This window comes from Helicoverpa armigera, chromosome 14 (assembly GCF_030705265.1).
Source record: "Helicoverpa armigera isolate CAAS_96S chromosome 14, ASM3070526v1, whole genome shotgun sequence".
In the NCBI taxonomy this organism is placed as follows: Eukaryota; Metazoa; Arthropoda; class Insecta; order Lepidoptera; family Noctuidae; genus Helicoverpa; species Helicoverpa armigera.
In genome coordinates, this window is record NC_087133.1 from 5,087,287 (window position 1) to 5,108,783 (window position 21,497).

General features: G+C 35.4%; 1 protein-coding gene across 1 annotated transcript; it reads right to left on the reverse strand.

Moving 5' to 3' along the window:
• Positions 1-15: 15 nt before the first annotated feature.
• LOC110380249 (uncharacterized) lies at positions 16-18,627 on the reverse strand. Its single transcript, XM_021340174.3, has 5 exons — positions 18,424-18,627; positions 3,299-4,792; positions 2,772-2,956; positions 1,677-1,891; positions 16-1,434 (listed from the first exon to the last, which is right to left on the reverse strand). Exons 1-5 carry the CDS (start codon positions 18,461-18,463, stop codon positions 1,182-1,184), a joined length of 2,187 nt encoding a protein of 728 aa, XP_021195849.3. The 5' UTR covers positions 18,464-18,627; the 3' UTR covers positions 16-1,181.
• Between the last annotated feature and the right edge of the window lie 2,870 nt (positions 18,628-21,497).

Here is a 21,497-nt window from a genome sequence, read left to right on the forward strand (position 1 = left end):
GGTGTTTCTTTTAGCATAGAATGAAAAAAAACTTCTCTGATATCAAATAATTTTATTGCACAGTTTAATAATTATCATGTTGTTAATGGCAAAACATACAATAGGTGTGATTTATTTACACATTGCACAAATATCACTATGAGTATTCCACTATAAATACTAGCATTACAATTAAGTTACTTTCTGCTCAAAGTCATCTAAACACACATACCTACATTCAATCTGAATTAAACATGGCAATATATGGCAAGTTTAATTCCCTAATACTAGTTATAATTTAAGAAAGAAGTGTACAGTGGCAAATGGCAAAAATAAATAACTACAGATTTATCAACATTCACATATCTGGCAATACAGTCAGTCACAAATTACTTGCTATTTGCATAGGAGCAAGCACACAGGTTTTAGCCATCTACTTATCACAGTTAGTAATGTAGCTATACCTACTCCCTTTGCATTTACGAGATTTTATTACTCTTAAAAGATGACTCACTAAGCCATTCGTGCGATGGCATTAACGGAAAATATTCTGATAACTGTAGCTCTGTTTATAGGTTGAAGATTGCATACTTTAAAGCAATATATAGTGCGATCAAAATCTCCACTCGATCCACTATCACATTCCAAAAGATCCACTAGAATGAATAAGTTGTGTTATGTACGATTACGTGGTCAGGTTGAGGAAACCCTAATGTGTTTACCCGCGTTATTATAGACAGTGGATCAAGATTAATCTAAGAACACAGCATTTGTTGAAATCAATCAATTGCTAGCAGTCACTGACTGATTGTTAGACTCCCGAGTCGGGAAACCCAATCACAGTCCAAAACACGACACTTATCGACAGTCAAAAATTGGTGTTCAAATATTTTTGCAAGATGACTTCTTCCCATTTGAGGAATTACACGTAGTAATCTAGTCCTAATTAAATTAAATTTAAATACTGCAGCTTCTCTATAACTGGACATCCGTAACAGTTAAATCTCATTGGCACACTTATCCAATTCATATAATGTTTTTGCACATTTTAAATGATGATTCAGAGGGGACATCCACTTTTTAATGTAAGACGTAACGTCGAAGTTTTCAACCCAGATAATGAAACTGCGAGCTGTATTCATGTGTGAAGTAAATATACGTTTTAAGGAACGTTTTCATTTCTATACGGTTGATGTGAGGTTTTAGTCTTGTAGCCTTTCAACTTTGCCACTTTCTCCCGGTGAACCCACCACGACGCTGGCCTCACTGACTGCGCCCTCTCCTGCCTTACTAGTTTCACTGTTTTTCTCTTCACTGGAATCTTCCGTTTCAGTGGAACTTTCACCAGAATCGTCTGATTCCTCTTCATCCGAGTCCGTCTTTTCAGAAGCACTCTGCTTGTTTTTGTTCTTTTTGAATTGTTCTTCCATTTCTTTAAACTTCAGACTTAAATATCTGTAAATAAAAATAAATAATCGTTATTAAGTACACACCAAATAAACCTGAATTACTAACACACGAATAAAAAATGTCAGGTTCTAAAAGACAGATTTTATTATATGCAGCAAAAATAGCGACTGGAGTAAGTATGGTTATCGGGTAAGTTCACATATGCACCTAATTCTAATTGTTCCTGTAGAGACAACGTATAAATTCTGAAGGCTGACAAATAAGATAGGTTGTAAATTAACACTTACTTATCAACCAGGGGCCCGCTGTAATCTTCGGGGAACTTCGGCGAGTGCGGCAGAATGTATTTATAAAGGCTCTCGTTGAGTACGTAAAGTTGCGTGGTAGATGCACAGCGCACGTTGAACCACCAGTCGCAAGTGAGCCCCGCTTGGGAGAATATCGTCCCATTCGGGCACAGGAATGATGCCTGCCCACCGTTCAGGTCACAGTAGTGCCAAACCTAGAAAATAAAATATTTCTCTCAATTACAAAAAAACGTGAAGGAGTCCGTAACATTAAGCTACCTAATCGTTGTTGAATCAATGATTACTTATGTCTTTAGCTAGCTTTGACGATCCAATGTGTTAAATAGCTAGCAGTTCAGAAAATAAATACCTGCTCAGATGTCATCTATCTACCCCATACCTAAAGATAATCAGGGGTTTTTTTGATGTGAGGAGTATTAAGATTGCTCTCATTTTTGCAAGCGGTACAGTGCAATTAGGGTAAAAGTAATCAACAACGGTCTCAAAAGAGTTAAATATTTGTAACATTACCGAATTACCTAATCAGGTCGATTTTGGTCAGGGTGAAGGTCAGTTTGCAAACATTCAAAAGTAATTCTGTTTAACTTTTTAAGTTAGGTAACAGAAATGATCTTTTATGAATCATTACGGTCAATCAATTTATCGAGAGAACATTGATTGTCTTTTAATAGACTCTTGCCGAGTCTATTAAAAGTTACATTATGGACTACTTATTCACATTTTATTTTAAACCAAGTTGATTAGATTTTCACACAAAATCGTCAATTAAGGACCCTCTTATAAATGAGCGCACTTTGGTGCATGTTCTCTATAGGTACTTAAATCAATTCATAACATGATACCTGTTCATTACACAATCACTACTGACAACGTGCTTTTTTATAGAAATGTAATAGGCCTACATCCCGTGACATGGGACACTTACTTCATAGCCGTTGACCATTTTGGGAGACATCCTCTGGCTTGCCAATTACCACAAATGCAATATGCATAGACAGACGCCGACAGTTGGCCGACCTACTTTCCCTTTGTAACACCGATTTTTTGTAAACATTCTTATACGTTGCTTATTACCTGACAACGGGTCTCAGGATCTGCGAAGAAGCCTTTGTACCGCTGAGTCTTGCAGTCGAAGCTTGTCGTTGGAATTGTAGTGAGAATGGGGTAATCGATGCCTGGCCGCCCCGGAGTACCGCCCTCGTCATCTGAAGCCTGCTGCAAGGGGAAATGCTGGCTGGTACCGCCGCCAGATGTTACTTCTGCAAAAAAATAATTATTCACTTAAAAGTACCTACATTACTTCTTATAGGTGTGCCGTGTGAGACAAAAAGTTAAGGTCACTTGACGATTTTCCCAGTAGGCATGTCAATCATGTTCAATGTCACAAACTGACTTGATAAATGGAGATCCATTTCTTGTAACTTTAAAATCTCTGTATTAGGTAAGTACAACTTGGCTTTAATGTAAAGAGGAAAGGACGCAACATAGGTTGTAGGTACCTATGTATTTACTGTATTATAAGATCCGTTCTTAACATCAGATCTGATTTTGATGATCATATGTACGTACTAAAAGTATGGGATATTTGACTTTTAACTTACCATCAAGATGTTGGGATGGTGGGTTCACGGGATCCAGATAAGGTTCTGCCGGGAACTCCTCATCAGGCAGATTCTCTTCACGTTCAGCTTCTGGTTGAATTTCTTTTACAGGTTCAGCTATAACTTTGACGGCCTTAGAAGGCACGAATGGTTTTGGAGTGCTTAAGATTGGTGCCTCAATATTGTTTTGCTGTGGCACAGCTTTCAAAACATTCAATACCTGCAGTAAAGTTCTAATAGACGCACCCACGTTTTCTTTCGTGATAGGCTTCGGAATAGACTTGTTAAGTTGGAGCGAATTCAGTAATGTAGCTAATGGTATTGCGTTGGAAGTGACTTGCTGAGGGGGTTTTATAGTGGTCTGATCTACAACATACTGATAGTATTGAGGCTTAAATTCGTCATAATTTACATTTGGTGCCGACTGTACATGTGGTTCCTGTTGTTTTTGATATTCAAATTCTGAATTACCACTGTCTGGTATATTGGACGAATAAACTGTACTTTCCTTAGAGTATTGCGGTGCATGGAGTATCGGTTTAAATCCACTTTGTATTACCGGTTGGGGCAACGAGAGCGGAGGACGTTGTTTCTCGTAGTAACTTTCGGAAACGATCGCAGGTTGTTTCCTGATAGTGGCTTGTTGAACGTCAATATTATCATAAACGTAATGAGGTCGAGCCGGTCTTGGTTTTAAGTAAACTTGCTCTTTAGGTATTAACACAGATACTGGTACTGGTTTTTTCGTTATGTCATAAACATTTTCATTTTCGGGGACTTTAATGGGAGGCGTTTGCTCATAAGGCACCAACTTATATTTTGGTTTTTCTGATAAATAATATCTGATATTAGGCGAGTCCTCATTGTACAGATTTAAATAAGGTTTTCGTGTCGAAGATACAAATGCAAAGCCAGGAGATTTTGATATCTGTTTATGAACCACTCTCCCAGTATCATAATCGTTGTGTAGCTGCGCGTTATAGTCCGACAGTAATGGATTGTAATTTTGAGAAACCTTACTCGGGCTTTGGTACACTGGTACACCACCTTTGTAATATATTTTTGTTGGATTGGCTGATGCGATATTATGCTGAGTCAATCGGTTACCTTGATATCTGGGAATGTTTCTGTTAGTGTAGATAATTTTCTTGGGTTCACGGTAATCTGAGGGATTTATTGCCCCAGTCTCAACTATTTCCGCCTTTTCCACCTCTACCTCCTTCACATTGTCAGTCGTTGGCGTTGCCAAATCATTAGCATAGTAAAATGTCATGTAGGGTATCAGTCTTCTATATCTTTCATTGATAGATAATTTTGTAGAGTTATTGGCTTTTCGTTTTCTTCCACGACTTGTTCTAACAGTGGTTTCTTCTACTTTAGATTCCATTGGTATGAAACCATCATGCATGTCCACTGACATTCCTCCTACCATTTTTATTTCTGGACTGTTTCCGTTGGGTGTGATTGTGATTGATGCCACAAGTGCACACATAGCTGGAACAATAAAACATGTCTATTACTCACACATGGTAACATTTATCAAAATGGTCAACTCATAAGGCATGTTATACGGTTGTATGGCTGTAAAAATTATTTCCCAAGCACTTAAAGACAATGCTCGTTTCGAGGTCAAAATCACTTTTTAACTTGACATTGTACCGAATATTGTGATTCAGTGTGCGTTTCTGCACTAAACTCAAAGACACTAACATTTCAAAGTAACCGACAATTTTGTTAGCCTAACCCAAGTCGAGATAGATTGAAAAATCTCCCTATGTATTAAGTTATGTCGGTAAATCTTGGTGAACTCCCTCATGTATTTACTTATGTACACCCTTAGTAACCACCCCTATGTACACTGTTATTTACTCATTTATGTAATACCCCTATGCACTTTTTACGTACTCTCTTATGAAATCCGTCTTGTACCTGAAGCCTATGTAAATCAGCGATATCGGATGCATGTACAACCTACCGCCTCTACCCTCCCCTAATACTGACGAACTCATAAAACATTGGGTCCTAAATGTCTAGACAGCATCTCTGGGAATGGAATACCCTGCCCTAAACGAATAACTAAACCAGTTTTAAAGCTATATAAGGTAACAATAAGTACCTAAGTATTCATTGATTTATACGCACACTAGATGGGCATCTACTTAATAAAACTTTGAGATAGATATAAAAGGGTCAGTGTATAAATTAATTACAAAATAAATTAACCGCACTGAGTCTTGCTTTAGTAGGTTGTCCTTGATCAAGCAAAAAGATGTCTACATTATCTCATTGAATGAAGTAATCACCAGTGGGTTTGCACCAATTATTTTTGAGTGTTTACTGATACGTAACATCACCGAAATATTTGGCGCGCCCATCTTACCACGAAATCTCACCGAGACTCATCTCTTAAATTACATAATTATCTAATTGTGAAACAATCATCTGATTGCACCTGACCATCATATTAATCAGTATCAATTGGCCTATTTATTAACCAACGAGGTCTGTGTTAAGTAACCGATCGGCTTTTAATATCTAAACACATTTTACTTTCACCGACTAGATTCCTGTTGCGTCGGTTGGTTCTCAATAAATCTCTAGGTCTCTCGTACGCTGTACCTTCGGACTCGTGAATACCAGGTTTGTGTTATGAAATTCGCTCTAGTTTTAGCAATTGTGTATTCGAATATAAGTAGCTAAGTATTTGGTACTGACACCATGAGACAAGACAATACAAAGATTTATTACGCATATAATTAGGTACCTAAGATTTAAAAATTAACGAATGTTTTTAGTACCTATGCTTAATTTTTCAAACCTCGGATTTGCAGGTATAAAAGTTAGTTTCAACGATAGCTACCTTCAATCCTTCAGATTTCCTGAAATACTATGTGTTTGAATTCCTCTGTACAAACTCGGAAGCCTCAATTTAGGTACTTATAAAGTAACAAACTACCTACTGTTTACAAAGGCATAAGAAACCTTCATGTTTTTGCATTGCCATTCATAATTGCATAATTATTTACGGTTGTTAACTGTATGTCATGTTTTGTTTTTGTGGGAGCGACAATTTTTTACTGACTGTATTAAAGAATCAATTAACAGCCTCATCATCCGCTGCAAATACCTACCTAGAAAAAAAACGGAATGTCAATCTCTAATTGTAGTTACCTTTATCTCATTTAACAGCTTTCGAGCGGGTAATTTTAATTTACATTTAATTAGAAAAAAATAGCCCCATACTTTACGCAATGATTCTGGCCTTCGTGATGGCTTTCACACGCACTGCCCTCCGATAATTTATATCATAGAACATAATAGTTGATGATACAATCTTACCTTAATTAATAACAACGATTACGCTACACGAACGTAACCAATGATGTTTATGGTCTATGCATCACAGTCGAGCAAGTTTTTCCAGCGATGGAATAAATTCCTATGAATGACAGATGGGATCGTTTTGATGCAGAGGCTAAGCCGTATACAACTTTAATCGAGAATCGTGACTGAAGGGATCATACCCAGTCCCTGTCACAACTAATGGCAATAAATTATAACGTCGTCACGCTCGATATTTCTATTTAAATAATATGTTAGAGTATCTAATTTGATTTATGTATTTTCATAATCTATTTGCTGTCTGTGAGGGCCATGGGAACCTGAGAGTCCTTAGTGGTTTCACCCATCCATGTTTTGTTTGATAAAATTAGCAAAATAAAAGATTTGCATATATTGCTAAACAGCAAAACCACGTGCTTACTTCGAAGCCTGATTTCTAATCTAGAAGCACAATTTGCATAACATACTATTAAGCTTTAAACTTTAAGCAGGTTTGTATCGAAACCATTATTTCAGTAATGCCTTACCTCATTAAGTACCCTCATTAATATTGCTAAAACACTGTCTTAAATGTTGCAAAAGTAAATAGATTTCAAAGATGCAGGTTGTTTAAGGCACCCTGTCTAACAAGAATATTTTATTAGACCAGCATCAGATTGTGTGCAAAGCGACAACGAAATAAATGGTAGGTAAGCATTTTAGAAAGGCAGGATCGTTCGTGTGTCGAATACGGGTAGAGCCTTGGAGAAGTGACTGGCTCTGCACACGGAGATCCGTATCCTGACTGCGGCTCACTCGCACCGATCTATAGATACCGTTAATTAAAACTAATAAATTCAACAACTAATTTTAATTAGCATCAGTGCGTAGAGCATTCGATTTCTCTTAAATCTATCACGTCATTCTGTAGAAGTAGGAAATAATAAATGCTAATAAACTAAGGAAGAAGTCTAGATATTATGAAATTTTATTACATGGATACTAATTTAGTGTTGTTTTCCGCTGTTTTAACATCTTACTTATTACTTCGTCCCCGTGAACCTGTCACCTCTGAGGCTGTCGCAATCATCAGGAAAGGTTTACTTTTTGGTTCAAAGTTATCAAAATGAATCAAACCAAGCAGACACTACATCTCAATTGCTCCAATAGTTCAGATTATTTTACTATCCATGCATAAATTAGACGGAAAACGCTCGATTTTCCCCTTCAATTGCAGCCAATTAAATGCGACTAAGAAATACTTAAATCGAGCAGCTTAGATACCTTGACCTGAGATAATGATAGCGTCCTTCTGACTTTTAGACCATTCATGCTGATAGAATAAACCACTGTTGAACTGCAAACACACAGTTCAAACATACGGCTGCACGAAAACGCCCTTTAGCTCTAACAAGGTCTGAAATATCAAATTGCATTGTAATATGAGTGCACTAGAATATCTTAGTTCTTTGAAATATGCAACTAATGCTGTCAAATGTGTATAATGGTAATAAAATCGCCTGTTCTCATAAAATCTCCAAAAATATTAAGTTCTCTATATGATATTACATAGTGTGTATAATATCGGTTAATATAACAGCTAAACAGGATATTGGTTTACGTACTCCGTTGTTACATATGCTGGCAGATAAAGGCCAATCAATCTCCGGCAGCAAGCTAATACCGCCATTTGATTTCATGAACCGAGATCAAATGACAAGACTATTATATTGAACACGACAATATCTGCTTAGTCATATTTACGCATTTTGTTCGACGCAAATGCACAAAAGTGAGTGTTATTTTTTGTGCCGTGAATGGCAGTTTTAAGGGCATTCGGGTTACTGGCTGGTGTCAGCGAAGGTCGTTATTATTCTATGAAAGTGATTTATAACTTCCTGTGCAGATTGACCGGTCTGTATTTAATCTTGTATAAATTTTAGTACCTTTAGTTTATAATTAATCTCTAAGTAATTAATTCGATATCAATAACAAAACATTCCTAATACCTTGATTAGGATAGGTAAGTACATCCATATAGCATAATAGCAGTACAGAAGATCCCAATACTAGGCAATACTACCGAGGTTGTCGACGTTTACTAAGATAAATCGTGATCAATGATTCATTTGTCAAATGCAACACACCGTAATGATCAGTCATTGTTTCAATCAGTCACGATTCTATGCTCTAGTGCAGAAAATCTTTTTGCTTCATTATAGATTACATTGGTTGTTTTGTTGGGTTTATATTGTTATACATTAAAATGATATTACGTGGCAACCTTTATTAGTAAAAAAAGGCTGTTAGTAGTGTGTACACCGGGTAGGCCCTCGGTCACGCTGCGCAAGAGCACGCACGACAGACCGTGCACAATGCGCACGTCTCTCAAATTATAAGTTAAACTCTTAGGAGACATCAAGATAACACGTTAGTATCTAACACACACAATGACAACTTTTACTGTACATCGTCTGGTATGTTCGACATTTTCTCGGTGCCGTATGTCTCTCTTACTATGGAAAAGCTACAAAGAAAAATTATCACATAGATAGATGTGGAATTTTACAGAGTCCTACCCTATACATAGGTAGTTAAGACAAAAGTTTAACAACATGATGCAGCAGCAGTAAATTATCTTCCCGCAGACACGATTACTCTAATAGCTACTCAAAATTCATTGCCAGGGATATTAATCAATCTATTGTGGCAGTTGCATAATTATAGGTAATAATTAATACCAATTTATTACAATGTAATGTGTGAACCTTCAAATGAGCATTAGAAGAAGTGATTAAAAAAATTGGCTACTTCCTTTAAAAGCTTAATACGTAGAACTGCGGAAATGCTACATCCTACGGCATATAACTTTCTTTCGAACGAGTTTCGACAATATATTGTATCGATTTCCATCCGTTTGTCATCAACGCTGAGCTGTAATGTATGACGAGATCGTTTGTGGTTCCCGAGAAATTGAATGCGTGATCAAGCTCACTTTCACTTAATTTTATAATAATCTGACCAAGACATATCTATCGTTGGACAATTTGTTCGTGTATTGTCGTCAGTAACTTTAATACAAGTACTTATACGCTTAATGTTAGATTAAATAAATGCTGCATAATGTGTAGACTATTATAGCTTTGATTGAACTTACAGTTGTACGTTAGAGCGATAATAGCCCTTTTTGCAGAAACGCTGGCGTAACATTTGATAACAGAACCCTTAGGCCTACTGAGATAGGAACTTTTGCTTACAGCATAAGTACGGTAATAGCACAAAACGTACAAATCGTTTATAATAACACTTTATAAGAATACAACTTACTTGCAAGTACAATTCTATTGTTACATGTCCAGTGCAAGCATTTATTTGCTAGAGAATACAATGCAGATCCGGTAGTGTGATTTAAATCTTAAAAGTTATACAATCTCGCTTGTGGCTCAAATTGGCGTGATCAGAAGTCATCCTCGTGTCGCGTTATTTACCATAAACAAAACCAAACTTCTAGAAAGTGTTATTAAGGTGAAAGCGAAACTCGACCAAGAGTACGGGACAGACGCCAAAAGATATTACATAAAACTCGTCTTGTTTACCGATTAGGTGAGATTGTGTGACGCGACCTGCAAGCCGCAGGCGTGACATACGCTGACCATACACCATATCTAAGGCAAGCGACGCAGACCGTAACAAGAATTACCGGCTTTTGTGATACATACTAGTAGATGCTGCCGTTACCAGTACCTCTGAAAATTAGCATACTCTATGCAATTTCTGGTGCATAGAACATATACGGAGATCGAAGATATTTTGCAAGTTTTGATTACTCCGGCTATCGACAAAAGTAGTTAGGTGCTAAATCGATTTGTCTATGTCGCACGTCGCTCATCTGGAGAATAATGTGAAATGATGTATATAATTGCAGGCCCGTGCTCTACTTTGTTATATGCTGAAATCTGTCTTTAAAACTAGATAAATGGTTTGTGTTCATCGCCAACCTAATTTGTAATAAATAAACAGTGTTATGAAATAACCAATTCTAATTAATAAGTTTTCGTTCATTAAAGCGGACTCAGGTATAAACAATGCTGGTTTTTCATACTGGACTTTCTCAAAAGTCCGAATTCAAAATCGAGAATCGGTAAAACACTGATATAATCGATGTTTAACAAGGCTGTTATCGGTAGCCAGTTTAAATAAGTGTTTCCGCATTATTGTTTAATGTTCAGTTCTTTAGAAATCACGCAGGCAATAATAAAGAAGTTGATAAGTTTTTAATAACAATCAAGTATTTTTATAGGCTTGTCACTATGCATTAGAAACTGCAATTACAGTCTGTACAGATAACGCAAATAAATATGTCTCGTGCAATTTCACCCATAAACACTTATTGTTAATGCACACACAGTTGTTCCAACTCTCTCGACACTTTTCCAATGTTCCAATGCTCTTTGTGAATGCAACAGCATACAAAACAGAACTCTCTTCAATTTTACAATGCATCTTAAATTCTTTGTGGTAACATTATAGTGCCTACATAAAACGAAAAATATTAATTTCTACATTTTCTATTTTCTTTAGCTTGGAAATTTTCAGTTGTGAAGTAGATAATAATTTAAGTATCAATATACAACCTCCTTCACAAAAACCTGCCTATTGTATGTAATCGCTAACTAGGTCAAGATCTCTTACCTTGAACAAACAATTATACGCATCCGATGACGTCTACCGCAATTTCATATCATGGCCAAACTTACACTCATTGTATTGGACCATTATTCTGTCTCACGTGTAATAGATACTGAATACAATATTGCCTTCTCCGTGAGACCGCTTGATGCGAACTTTCCATACCGAATGACCTCAGCGTATACTTTTAATCATAGTTAATTGATAGGTGCAAGTGGTCCAACAATATGTGCATATGGTCTACTGTTTCTACATCGCTCCCCTATCCATTCCATTGTTTACAGCTCGCATGGTGAAACACTTGCTATTCTTTTTGCCGCCGATGAGATAGCCGTAGCTTCCATTACAATTTTATGGTAATTATTTTCGGATATCAAAGAATTATTTGTCTGGTGCGTATTTGATAACAATGGGAGTAGATCTATTGAGTTCACATTGAGTAAGTCATAATAATCGCGTACAATCTTAAAACTAAGCAATATTTATGCATAACTTCATGCTTTAAAAGGTTTTTGTGTTTAAATTTCACAGGTTCCATATTAATCTTCAATGGTGCTACTTATATTTAATTAAGGCACACATTCTCCATTATTTCATCAAATATGCAATGTATATGCAATATACTAAGTATCTTTTCATAGACTCGGTGCTTAGTTCAAACAAAAACAAAAAATATAGGTACATGTAGCTACAAAACCACTACGTTCCGACCTATCGCCAACTTAATTATACAAGTTTCCTTATACAGCTTTTTGAAACATTCATTCCGTTACGACATTTCGTACAGCCAGCGATTCGAAGTGTTGATTCTCTACTTAAATATTTAGTCACGTGCTAACTGACTGTTAAGTATTTTATTCCGAAATGACTATATTTTATTCAAATTAACCTGAACATTTTCTTCTGTGTTTAAAACTACATGAGCAAAACCCTACTCTTGCAATAGTTTTACAATGAATAGGTAATAATGCATTCGTGCACACAGTCTACGCGCTAAAGTAGGTATCACCAATAACAGGTCATTAGGTACCACAGCCAGCAGCTCACATACAATAAGTACCCCACATTTCACCAGTTGTTTGACACCTGACCCTCACGTCATGACGGTTGCACGAGATGTCTTAATCTCAACAAACAATGGAACTTACAGCGCGCTTCACTTAAGCGCGTTAATTACCACGTAACAAATAGACGTGTCGCGTGCCTCATTTAACAGTTCAAGGCAATGTTTGTTTACGTAAACTAACTAGAGGCTAGTACACCGAGAATGCAGACGCACTTGCCGGTTTTAAATTGGCAACGTTTTGGCCTTTCCGTAGCTAATTTAAATATTTGTAATTAGTTCTTCACACTTGTTACTTTATGAGATTTTCGCAAGAAGAGTTTCAACCGTTGAGGCATTTTAACTGATGTGTGAAAATAAATAATATCGACTCCGACTATAACATCAGACCGCTCATAATATTTTAACTAATTGAGAATTTGTGACTGCCAAATTCCATAACGACTTCTTTTCCAAAAATTAACTTCGTTTATGAGCAGTAAATGTGTCATCGAAAGAAAAACGTTCGGAAATATGCATATAATTATTGGCACTCCACATCGAGATACTATCGATACGTCTTTGAAGGCCTTATTGATTACCGTGGGAACAATAAGATTGTAGACCGAGAGGCATTGTACTCGTATCTAGCACTTATGTAATCAATGCAGCATAAGTGCTTAATTAACGACTCACTAAATTACTCGCGTTTAAAGCCCATGACTTCAGTTACTTAATAACTCAGTATTTTCTTGTCCTTATAGGATACACATTAAATAACAGCTACTAGTTGTGACGTAATCGATTTACAGTTATGTTGAACATCCGTATTGCAACGGTCTATTGCAGTCAAATAATGATTTACCCATTGCAACGTTTAATGCTATTTTATACCTAAATTGCTGCTTGCTTGGCTTTACTTTTCAGTGTATTGGACAATAGCTACAGTTCTCGAATCTAGGAAGTCGATCGGTCACATTTAAAACCTTTACTTTCAGAAAACCGATTCTATTCAACATTTCATTCGAAGATATTCAAATTAGATCTCAAGGAATATCACGTCATTTGAATATGTGGATCGAATCGAAATTCTCGGAATCGGCCTAGCAGATACTCGTTACTTACCTGTGAAGATTCCATTCGATACGGTTGACATGATTTCTCTTTATTAAAGAGGAAACTTGCATCTACTTACTAGAAGTAAGCTTTAATGTGTTAAGCGGGTTTGTTTAAAAGGCAAGCTTAAAAATATTATTAAATCAAACAGAGCACGTATCCTGATTCGTAAGAAAAATATCCTAAGCTACAAGCGGCCGACAATTTCGTTGAACAGTTTAATAGAGGAATCTATTGCGCAGCCCCAGCCAAAACAGATAAATTCAGGACCGCCAAGAATCGTCGGCATTCTGCACCTAATAAGTACCTAATCGCATGAATCATAATAAATGATTGTTAATTCGTGTACCAATTGAAATCGTATCCTGCTCGTATAAAATGTCAACATCGAATGCCTGTCGTATAGTGCTCTTATTTGAAAGCTGGTTCTGCTAGACATTTACCTATGCAAATTGAACGAAGGAACCTAAGGGTGTCGTAAGTGGTGGTGCAATGTTTATTCTAAATGTTCATAGGTAAGTCATTTCTACGCATTATTTATTTTAAAATAGTTCTACATCATCTTCTTACATAATGTAGGAAAACGAGCCATTTAAATATTTTGATCCGTCAGTACTTAGATAGGTACTTTAGCAATGTATGCATATCACGATAATGTGAAAACGGAAACTTTATTGCAACATTTGTCATCAAATATTTGAGGTCTCTCTGTAATCTACCTACCGTTTGGAGATTATTGTAAGTGTCTACATTGCGTGGAATTGGGTTCATTTGCCCTTTCAACATATAAAACAACAATTCCTGCTTTGCACAGTCTATTAGTCAGCAACAAAGTAGCTCAATTAATCCAGTTCAATTTTCTCACGAAATCCTTACTAAATTCTGTATCTCACAAGCAAGACGCGGAAGTAACAACCAGCATACGAAATCTTAACCGGTTAGAAATTTCGATTCATGAGTCACTCGATAAAATACTGCTTTTCAATCGAAACGTTAAATTCATTGTGTACCATACCTTCTACCTTCTTACTTTCATACGTAACCTTAGGATGGATGATTGTGGTATAAAACGGACAATCAGTGTTGTATAATAGTAGGAATATGATATGCTTGACACGTGACAGCCGTGGTCAGTGGTCACCACGGAGGTCGCGAGGGTCGCTCACTCCATGGAAGGTGAAAGCGAACCATCCGTAACTAACACCATGTTTCGTACACTATAATCTGTGTTCCCCATTACGGCCATATGGAAGGTTTCCAACCAATCGATATTAAAAGTACCGCGGAAGTAATTGCCCGATTGGTCCAGTTAATTGCACTGACGCATACTGGATAAGTGGCTTTATGGAGATTATTGTGAATAAGTGTTATAATAATAATTCGTGATTTTATTAAAGTAGGTATATCAAATGTTAAAAACAATACCTACAGCAATATTTAAAAAAAATATATATTTCATATAGTTTTCATATAGTTCGTTATTTGAAAACAGCAGAAAAAATAAATATAGGTAATTTTAGCACAGTACCTATTATATAGGCGGTAGGTATGGAATGGTCTATGGGCAAACAAATAAGAAACATGCAGCCCATGTGTCCCATTCTAGACTCACGTCTTTGAACCAGTAATTTCTTAAATCCTGACTTAAGAAACTTTGATTCACCACTAGGTAAGTAAAATAAATTGTTAAAGGAAACTTCCTATTATTTACCAATACCGCCAACTTCGTGCATAACGTGAAGCTTTTTTTTATTTTTAGCGCTGAAACCGCGGAAGTAATTTTAAGCTAAATATCCGTGATAAGTGAAACCTGTTTCCAATGTTCAGTAGTATTTATTTTATTTTTATCTGTTAAATGAAACGTAACTATAGGTTACTCTACTGGACTGAAACAAAACCTGGTTTAATCATTTGGATTGGCGTTAGTGGTAGCTTACATGCCATGCTATAATACATACTTGATTATGCATAGACAGCAGACATTAATTTTCCTGTCCATTAAATTTTATAGTAATTATACCTAAGTAATATATTTATAGTAACACGTTTAATAAAAATCTAGAAAAAAACATCAAAAGTTGAGAGCTACTTGAAGATGTATTTATAAACTCGGTCCTCCATTATTTATAATTATTCGGAAGACGCGTTGCGTGACCGTTGCATCAACATTGCATCACAGCAAGCTTGTGCATCGCTGCATCAAAATAAAGAATTACTTCAAGTCTCGTGAGGTATTCAGCATTACCAAATAAATGCGCTCTTAGCATAAAATGGAACGTAATGCTAAGAATATAGAGGTACGTAAACGTTGAGTTCTATTTTGCCAATATCTTAGGTAGCGTAGGTATATAAATTTTATTTGAATACTTTTCCGTCTTTGCCCTGATTTATCGGAGGAAAAAAGTAACATGCGCTGTAATAATAATCAAGTGTGAAAAGAAATGTAATTGGCTTAATAAAAATATATCTACTTTACCTATCAAAGAAATTCCTTCAAATTCTTTAGTTCAATATTCCTGCGTGTTGTATCTACATGTTAGCAATTATGATAGTTTTTGCATTACCTATAACCGTGACATAAGAAGAAAGTGTTAAGGCCGTAATCATGACATAATAAGCTGTAAGCACTACATAAGTTACGCATCGAAGTCAATGTTTTTCTCTATTTTATTTGATTAGCTAATAGTATAATTAAATAGCCTTCACGGTAGATACTTAAATTGTATCTAGTCAGACCTTCACTGTACAGTCAGTCTACCCCGCTAAAGCATTCTAGTCTTTTTACCATGTTTGCTAATCCATATATTTAAGAAGCCTTAAAATAGACTGAATTCATTCTACTATTAATCAAAGCCATGCTTGGTATATATGTATATAATCGTCTTCGGTAATCATGTACGCTATCATAACTACAACTGACGTTTTATGCTAATGTTAGATTACATTGCGTTGGACAGGCAGTTAATCCAAATACAATAGCTATCTTGCTTAGCCGCTTCAATGATGATGAATGTGTGTTACAACATACTGTTACATTTCTAGCATCATTTTTAAACGCATGCGTCTTCCTTCGACATCAATTTAATTGCGGAAATGTGAATAAGCTCGCTGCGTTTAACTCGTAGGAGAAAGCTATGAAATAGCGGACAAAAAGAAAAAAGACATTTCCTTGTTTTACAGATGTCCATCAGAGGTAAGGTATTAGTCTATTAGCGTATTTAACTCACTACAAGTGATAGGAGAACAATTTACTACATCTGAACATCCGTTTCCTGATTATGCAAAACACCAATTTGGCCTGATGGAAAAGAGTTAAGTTAATATTTAAAATCCAAATATTCACATTATATATTTAATCCGTGTAGAGCACGCATATTTCAACATAATAATTTCTTTAAAAGTCCTTCAAATATGTTTTCTAGATACATATGTATTATGAAAGACTAAATAGCAATGTTTTGAGAACATCGAAACCGCAACCTTTAATAATTACCAGAACAAAACAAATTTTACCACAAATCGTAATGTTACGATTAAAGTAGAAATGCGCAGCTCTATAATTATTTACCAATCACTTCTCACAGTAATCCTAAATACTAAGCACACGGCCAAAATAAAGTTATTTCAAACATTTTGAGTAATATCATTTTAATGACGACAGAATATATTCACAACGTATTGTTTTACATTTTTAAAGTCATATGAAACCACACATTACGATATGTCGACAGTCCGGTAAAAAAAGACATTGGCGTCGAAATTGCGATATAGTTCTCCACCCACTTAAACTTATCTTCACATAACTGTTGCAACATGGCAAGGCAAGTGTTATGTTAATATTGTGCCCTAATATATTCTACTGAGTACTTTTAATTATCTACTGTAATACCTAAGTTAATTCGTAGAAATAGGTCCAAGAAATACCTAGGTACTTGTATTTCTTGTATGGTATGCACCTAGAATGTTTACTGTATGCATATGAAAGTCAAGCAAAAACGGGTACATATGAAAATTTCTCTCATTATATCTTGACCTTAATGATGTCATAAAACATGCTGCATTCATTTAAAAGTCCGCACAGTGCATCTGTACGCACTGATGCAGTTTTCAATGTCCATATAGGTAGAACCAGAATGTATACCCAAAACGACTGATTCATAGCATTTTATCGATCTATCTTGAGCATCAAAATAAACATATTTTCAATAAAACGCGTTGCTGAATAAAATATTTTTACAAGACCGAAATTATGTATTAATCTAATTGTAAATGCTGCTGGGTAATTAGCATTTTACATTCTTACACAAATTGAAGAAATAACTAACGTGCAAGGTTAGTTAGTCTCACAAAGAATTCATTTACTTAGTCAATGTTTATTTTTCAAGGAAAAAGTAAATGCGAGCGATTTATAATAGTCCGCGTTGAGATAATGTACAGCACAAGACAGCATTGAGTTTTCTTGGCACAGCCGCGAGACGTATAATTATTTAATTATCTACGTTCACGACAAAAGCTACAATAAAACAACAACGTTGCCAAAAAGCAACAAGTTTTTTAGAAGACATTGACAATGACAATTAACTCAACAGCCTATCTTAGCGTTTTTGCAAAATTGTGTAACTAAGTAACTGTAACTACTTAGCAATAGCACTAAGGAGAACCTAACTAATTAACATAATTAGACGCAACAAAGGAGCATAACTGAAGTGCTTTCAGCGTGGTTCCGGTGACTTTTTCTAGTGGTAAGTAAGGATCGTGCCGCAAGATTTTCGTAAGTGCCTATAAAATATTATTTTACGATCATATACTCATTCAATCAATTGCACTAACCAGGAACTAGTGTATTAGTGAAATAGTTTTATGTTTGTAAGACAATTTGAAAAGAATTTTATTTGCACTTAAAGGGGCGTAAAATTATTAATTTAATATTTTAATCAATTAAGTGCACTAAACTTACCGCATAAAAGTAGCGCAATCATCTCCATTTTGTAATCCATTCTGTATTTATTTCAGTATATAGGCATTCATTCATGAAGTTTTATTAAAAGTTCACGTAAACAATGACGTAAATATTTCCCGCGTAAAAACGCAACGGCCGAACTCGCGCGTGCGTCTGGCGCGCTTCGCGATACGAATGTCGAATGACCGCATGACTTGAGAAACGCGCCATACAGCCAATTTTTAGGCGGTATTAAACCTTCTTCCTGCATTATATCCAACCGTTTATTAGTCTGATTTTCATGATCCAATCGTATTATGTATGCTTTAAGTTATGCGTCAAAAAACTTGGCGGGTTATTACGATGTATGAATTGTTAATAATTAATTTTAAAATTTTATAGGTAACTTCACTCTAACCAGCTGCGTTGGTAGCAAGAGCGACTATTGTACAGAGGTCTTGGATTTGATCCTCAGGCAGAAAACTTAAGATTTTTTTCTGCTGTCCAAAGAATTCGTCTGTCGCCCAGATCAGGGTAAGCGAATTCCGGCTATTATTCTTTAGTTATAAAAAAACAAAAACAAAGCTACTGTTCTACTGTTTGTCGTATTTATCAAATACTATTATTACCTTACAGAGAAAAACGCATCGTGGCCAAGAAAGATTTCCCACGGCTAGCGCATTTAACAAGTAGGCAATTCATATCGACGACCCTTGGCTATGAATCGACATTGTATGGAACTATAGAACAATGCTAGTTATTAAATGTATATGTTCTTGTGAGAATGCATAGCTAAGCTTAGGATATAGCCATATGTGATAGCTACTTCCCGCTCTAACATTGTGGTCAAGGATTTTGTACAAAAAAGCGTTTATTTCACTAAATTAGTGTGTCTGCTTTCTGCTTAAAGTAATATGTAGTGCGCTAAAGTATGTAAAATTAATAACTTATCAGGTGGATTTTGTTATCTGGAGCTATTATTTTTATAACACCTCATTGAAGTTAATACTGAAATAATTAAGATTAAATTTTGTTTTACTAATAATTTAGAGCACGTTTATATCTAGATAAGTATACTTATGCTATGTCCGGCCAGGAATCCTCTTTGGCGTCAGCATACTTACCATCATAGAGCTCCTTCACTGTAGAAAAAATACTCACATCAAAATTATACCTATGTATCTATGTTTAATTAGATTTAACTTCTCCGAAGGTATCCGTTCTTATTTGTTCACAGATTTATAAAAGTTTATTGATATTGAAACTCGTTCAGTTTTATCACAAAGTTTATAGATTAGATGTACAAATAGCTTCAATGTAAGATAATTTAAAGCAACAATCTACAAGACTTATTTCATCTGACCTTCAAGCAAACGAAAGTAAAAATCAACAAACAGAACGTTACCACTCATCGCTGTAGTAACAATTAATTATGTGTATTCATGCAAAACGACAATCTGATGTGTGGAACATAATTAACTAGCTATATGTACCTGCCTGAACAAAGCTGTTACTGACATATAGTGTAAACCGTGACTAAAACTGATGGCAATTCATCTGAAATTGGAGCTTCTTGAGTCAGCTAAAACATCATCAATCACCATGAGGATTAAGTCACAATAAAGTAATTAGGTCTGTGGGCGATTTGTAGAATACCATATTAGCACATTTACTTACAGATTTGCAGGAGTGTAATTTATGAACCCATATGCAACCGTTCCCCTCAGAAACTAAGTTCTTGGCTCGCCCATGATGATATGACATGACATGAAACATATAGCCTATGATACTCACAAATAATATGACTTCCTATGAGTTAAATAATTTTTAAAATCGGTTCTATAGTTCCAAAGATTTCTCAAGAACTCATCATTATAATAAGGTTCTATGTACAGGAAAATTCACAATTAACACTTTCAGGAAAACACTGGTACACAGCTACATCCGGTTAGACTGGAAGCCGATCCCAACATAGTTGGGAAAAGGCTCGGAAGATGATGATAGAGGAAAATTCTATAAAATGCTTATTTAGTACCTATTTAGTTATTGGTCTTGATAAAACTCCATCTTTCAGACACTGCTCTTTAGACCACAATACAGCCTCAATAATGGCTACCTACCTCAGAAACCACGCATACATAAATGACGCAGTCAAGACATTTAATAATTCGTACGACAATCGCTCTAAATTGAAGGTTCTGAAATAATACCTCAATTGTTTGAGTGATTGCATTGTCGAAATATGTTTAAGTAACTGTGTTCAAGCGCAAAACATTGGACAATACTTATAATTCGAACTTGACATAGATTATACAAGTTATAGACAAATAATAAATAAGAATTAACATTTATTCAAAAGAGATGCGTAGCTTTCTAATTTTGCAAATTACAAAGCTACCTAAATTAACGGACAGGATATTCAAATAAACGTTACATTTAAAGTTATGAAATCTTTTTATTTAAAACTATAGTAAAAGTTCTGTACATTAACTTATGCATATTAGGAAGTATTTAATACAACAGTTTCTAACTCATTATGTTAGGCTTTAGCATTGCAATGGTACATTTACAAAAGCTCTACAGATAATAAAAAGTCTGAAGTACTTTCACAAATCAGTAACGTACTTAGGATTAAGGATTTAAATCCTTTATTAATTAACACATACATTGTAATTCTCTTGGAAGAGCCTACTATTTGTTTATATATCTACTTCGTGACACGATTGGCATCAGAAGCTGTTGATGTGTATTAATGACGTCAGAAGAATCGAAAGTTTTATTATCTTAATAAGATGCGTACGTAATAATATTTCCATAAAACAGACACTTCCAACAAACAAATATGACCTAACGGGGCTAAAACTCAAAAAACTTGTATTACAAAGTCAAACATAAATATGATACAATATATCACACATAAGAGTTACTTATTTAAAAATTAGAACTAACACTAAAAAAATTGAGGACGAACAACTTTTCTTTCTAGAAAATGTAACAAATTGTATTCACAAGCCAATAGGGTTATACACATAGTTCTATAAAATCATTGTCTAGGTGTCTATAGCTGCAGCCTGGACACTCTTATTTCAAAG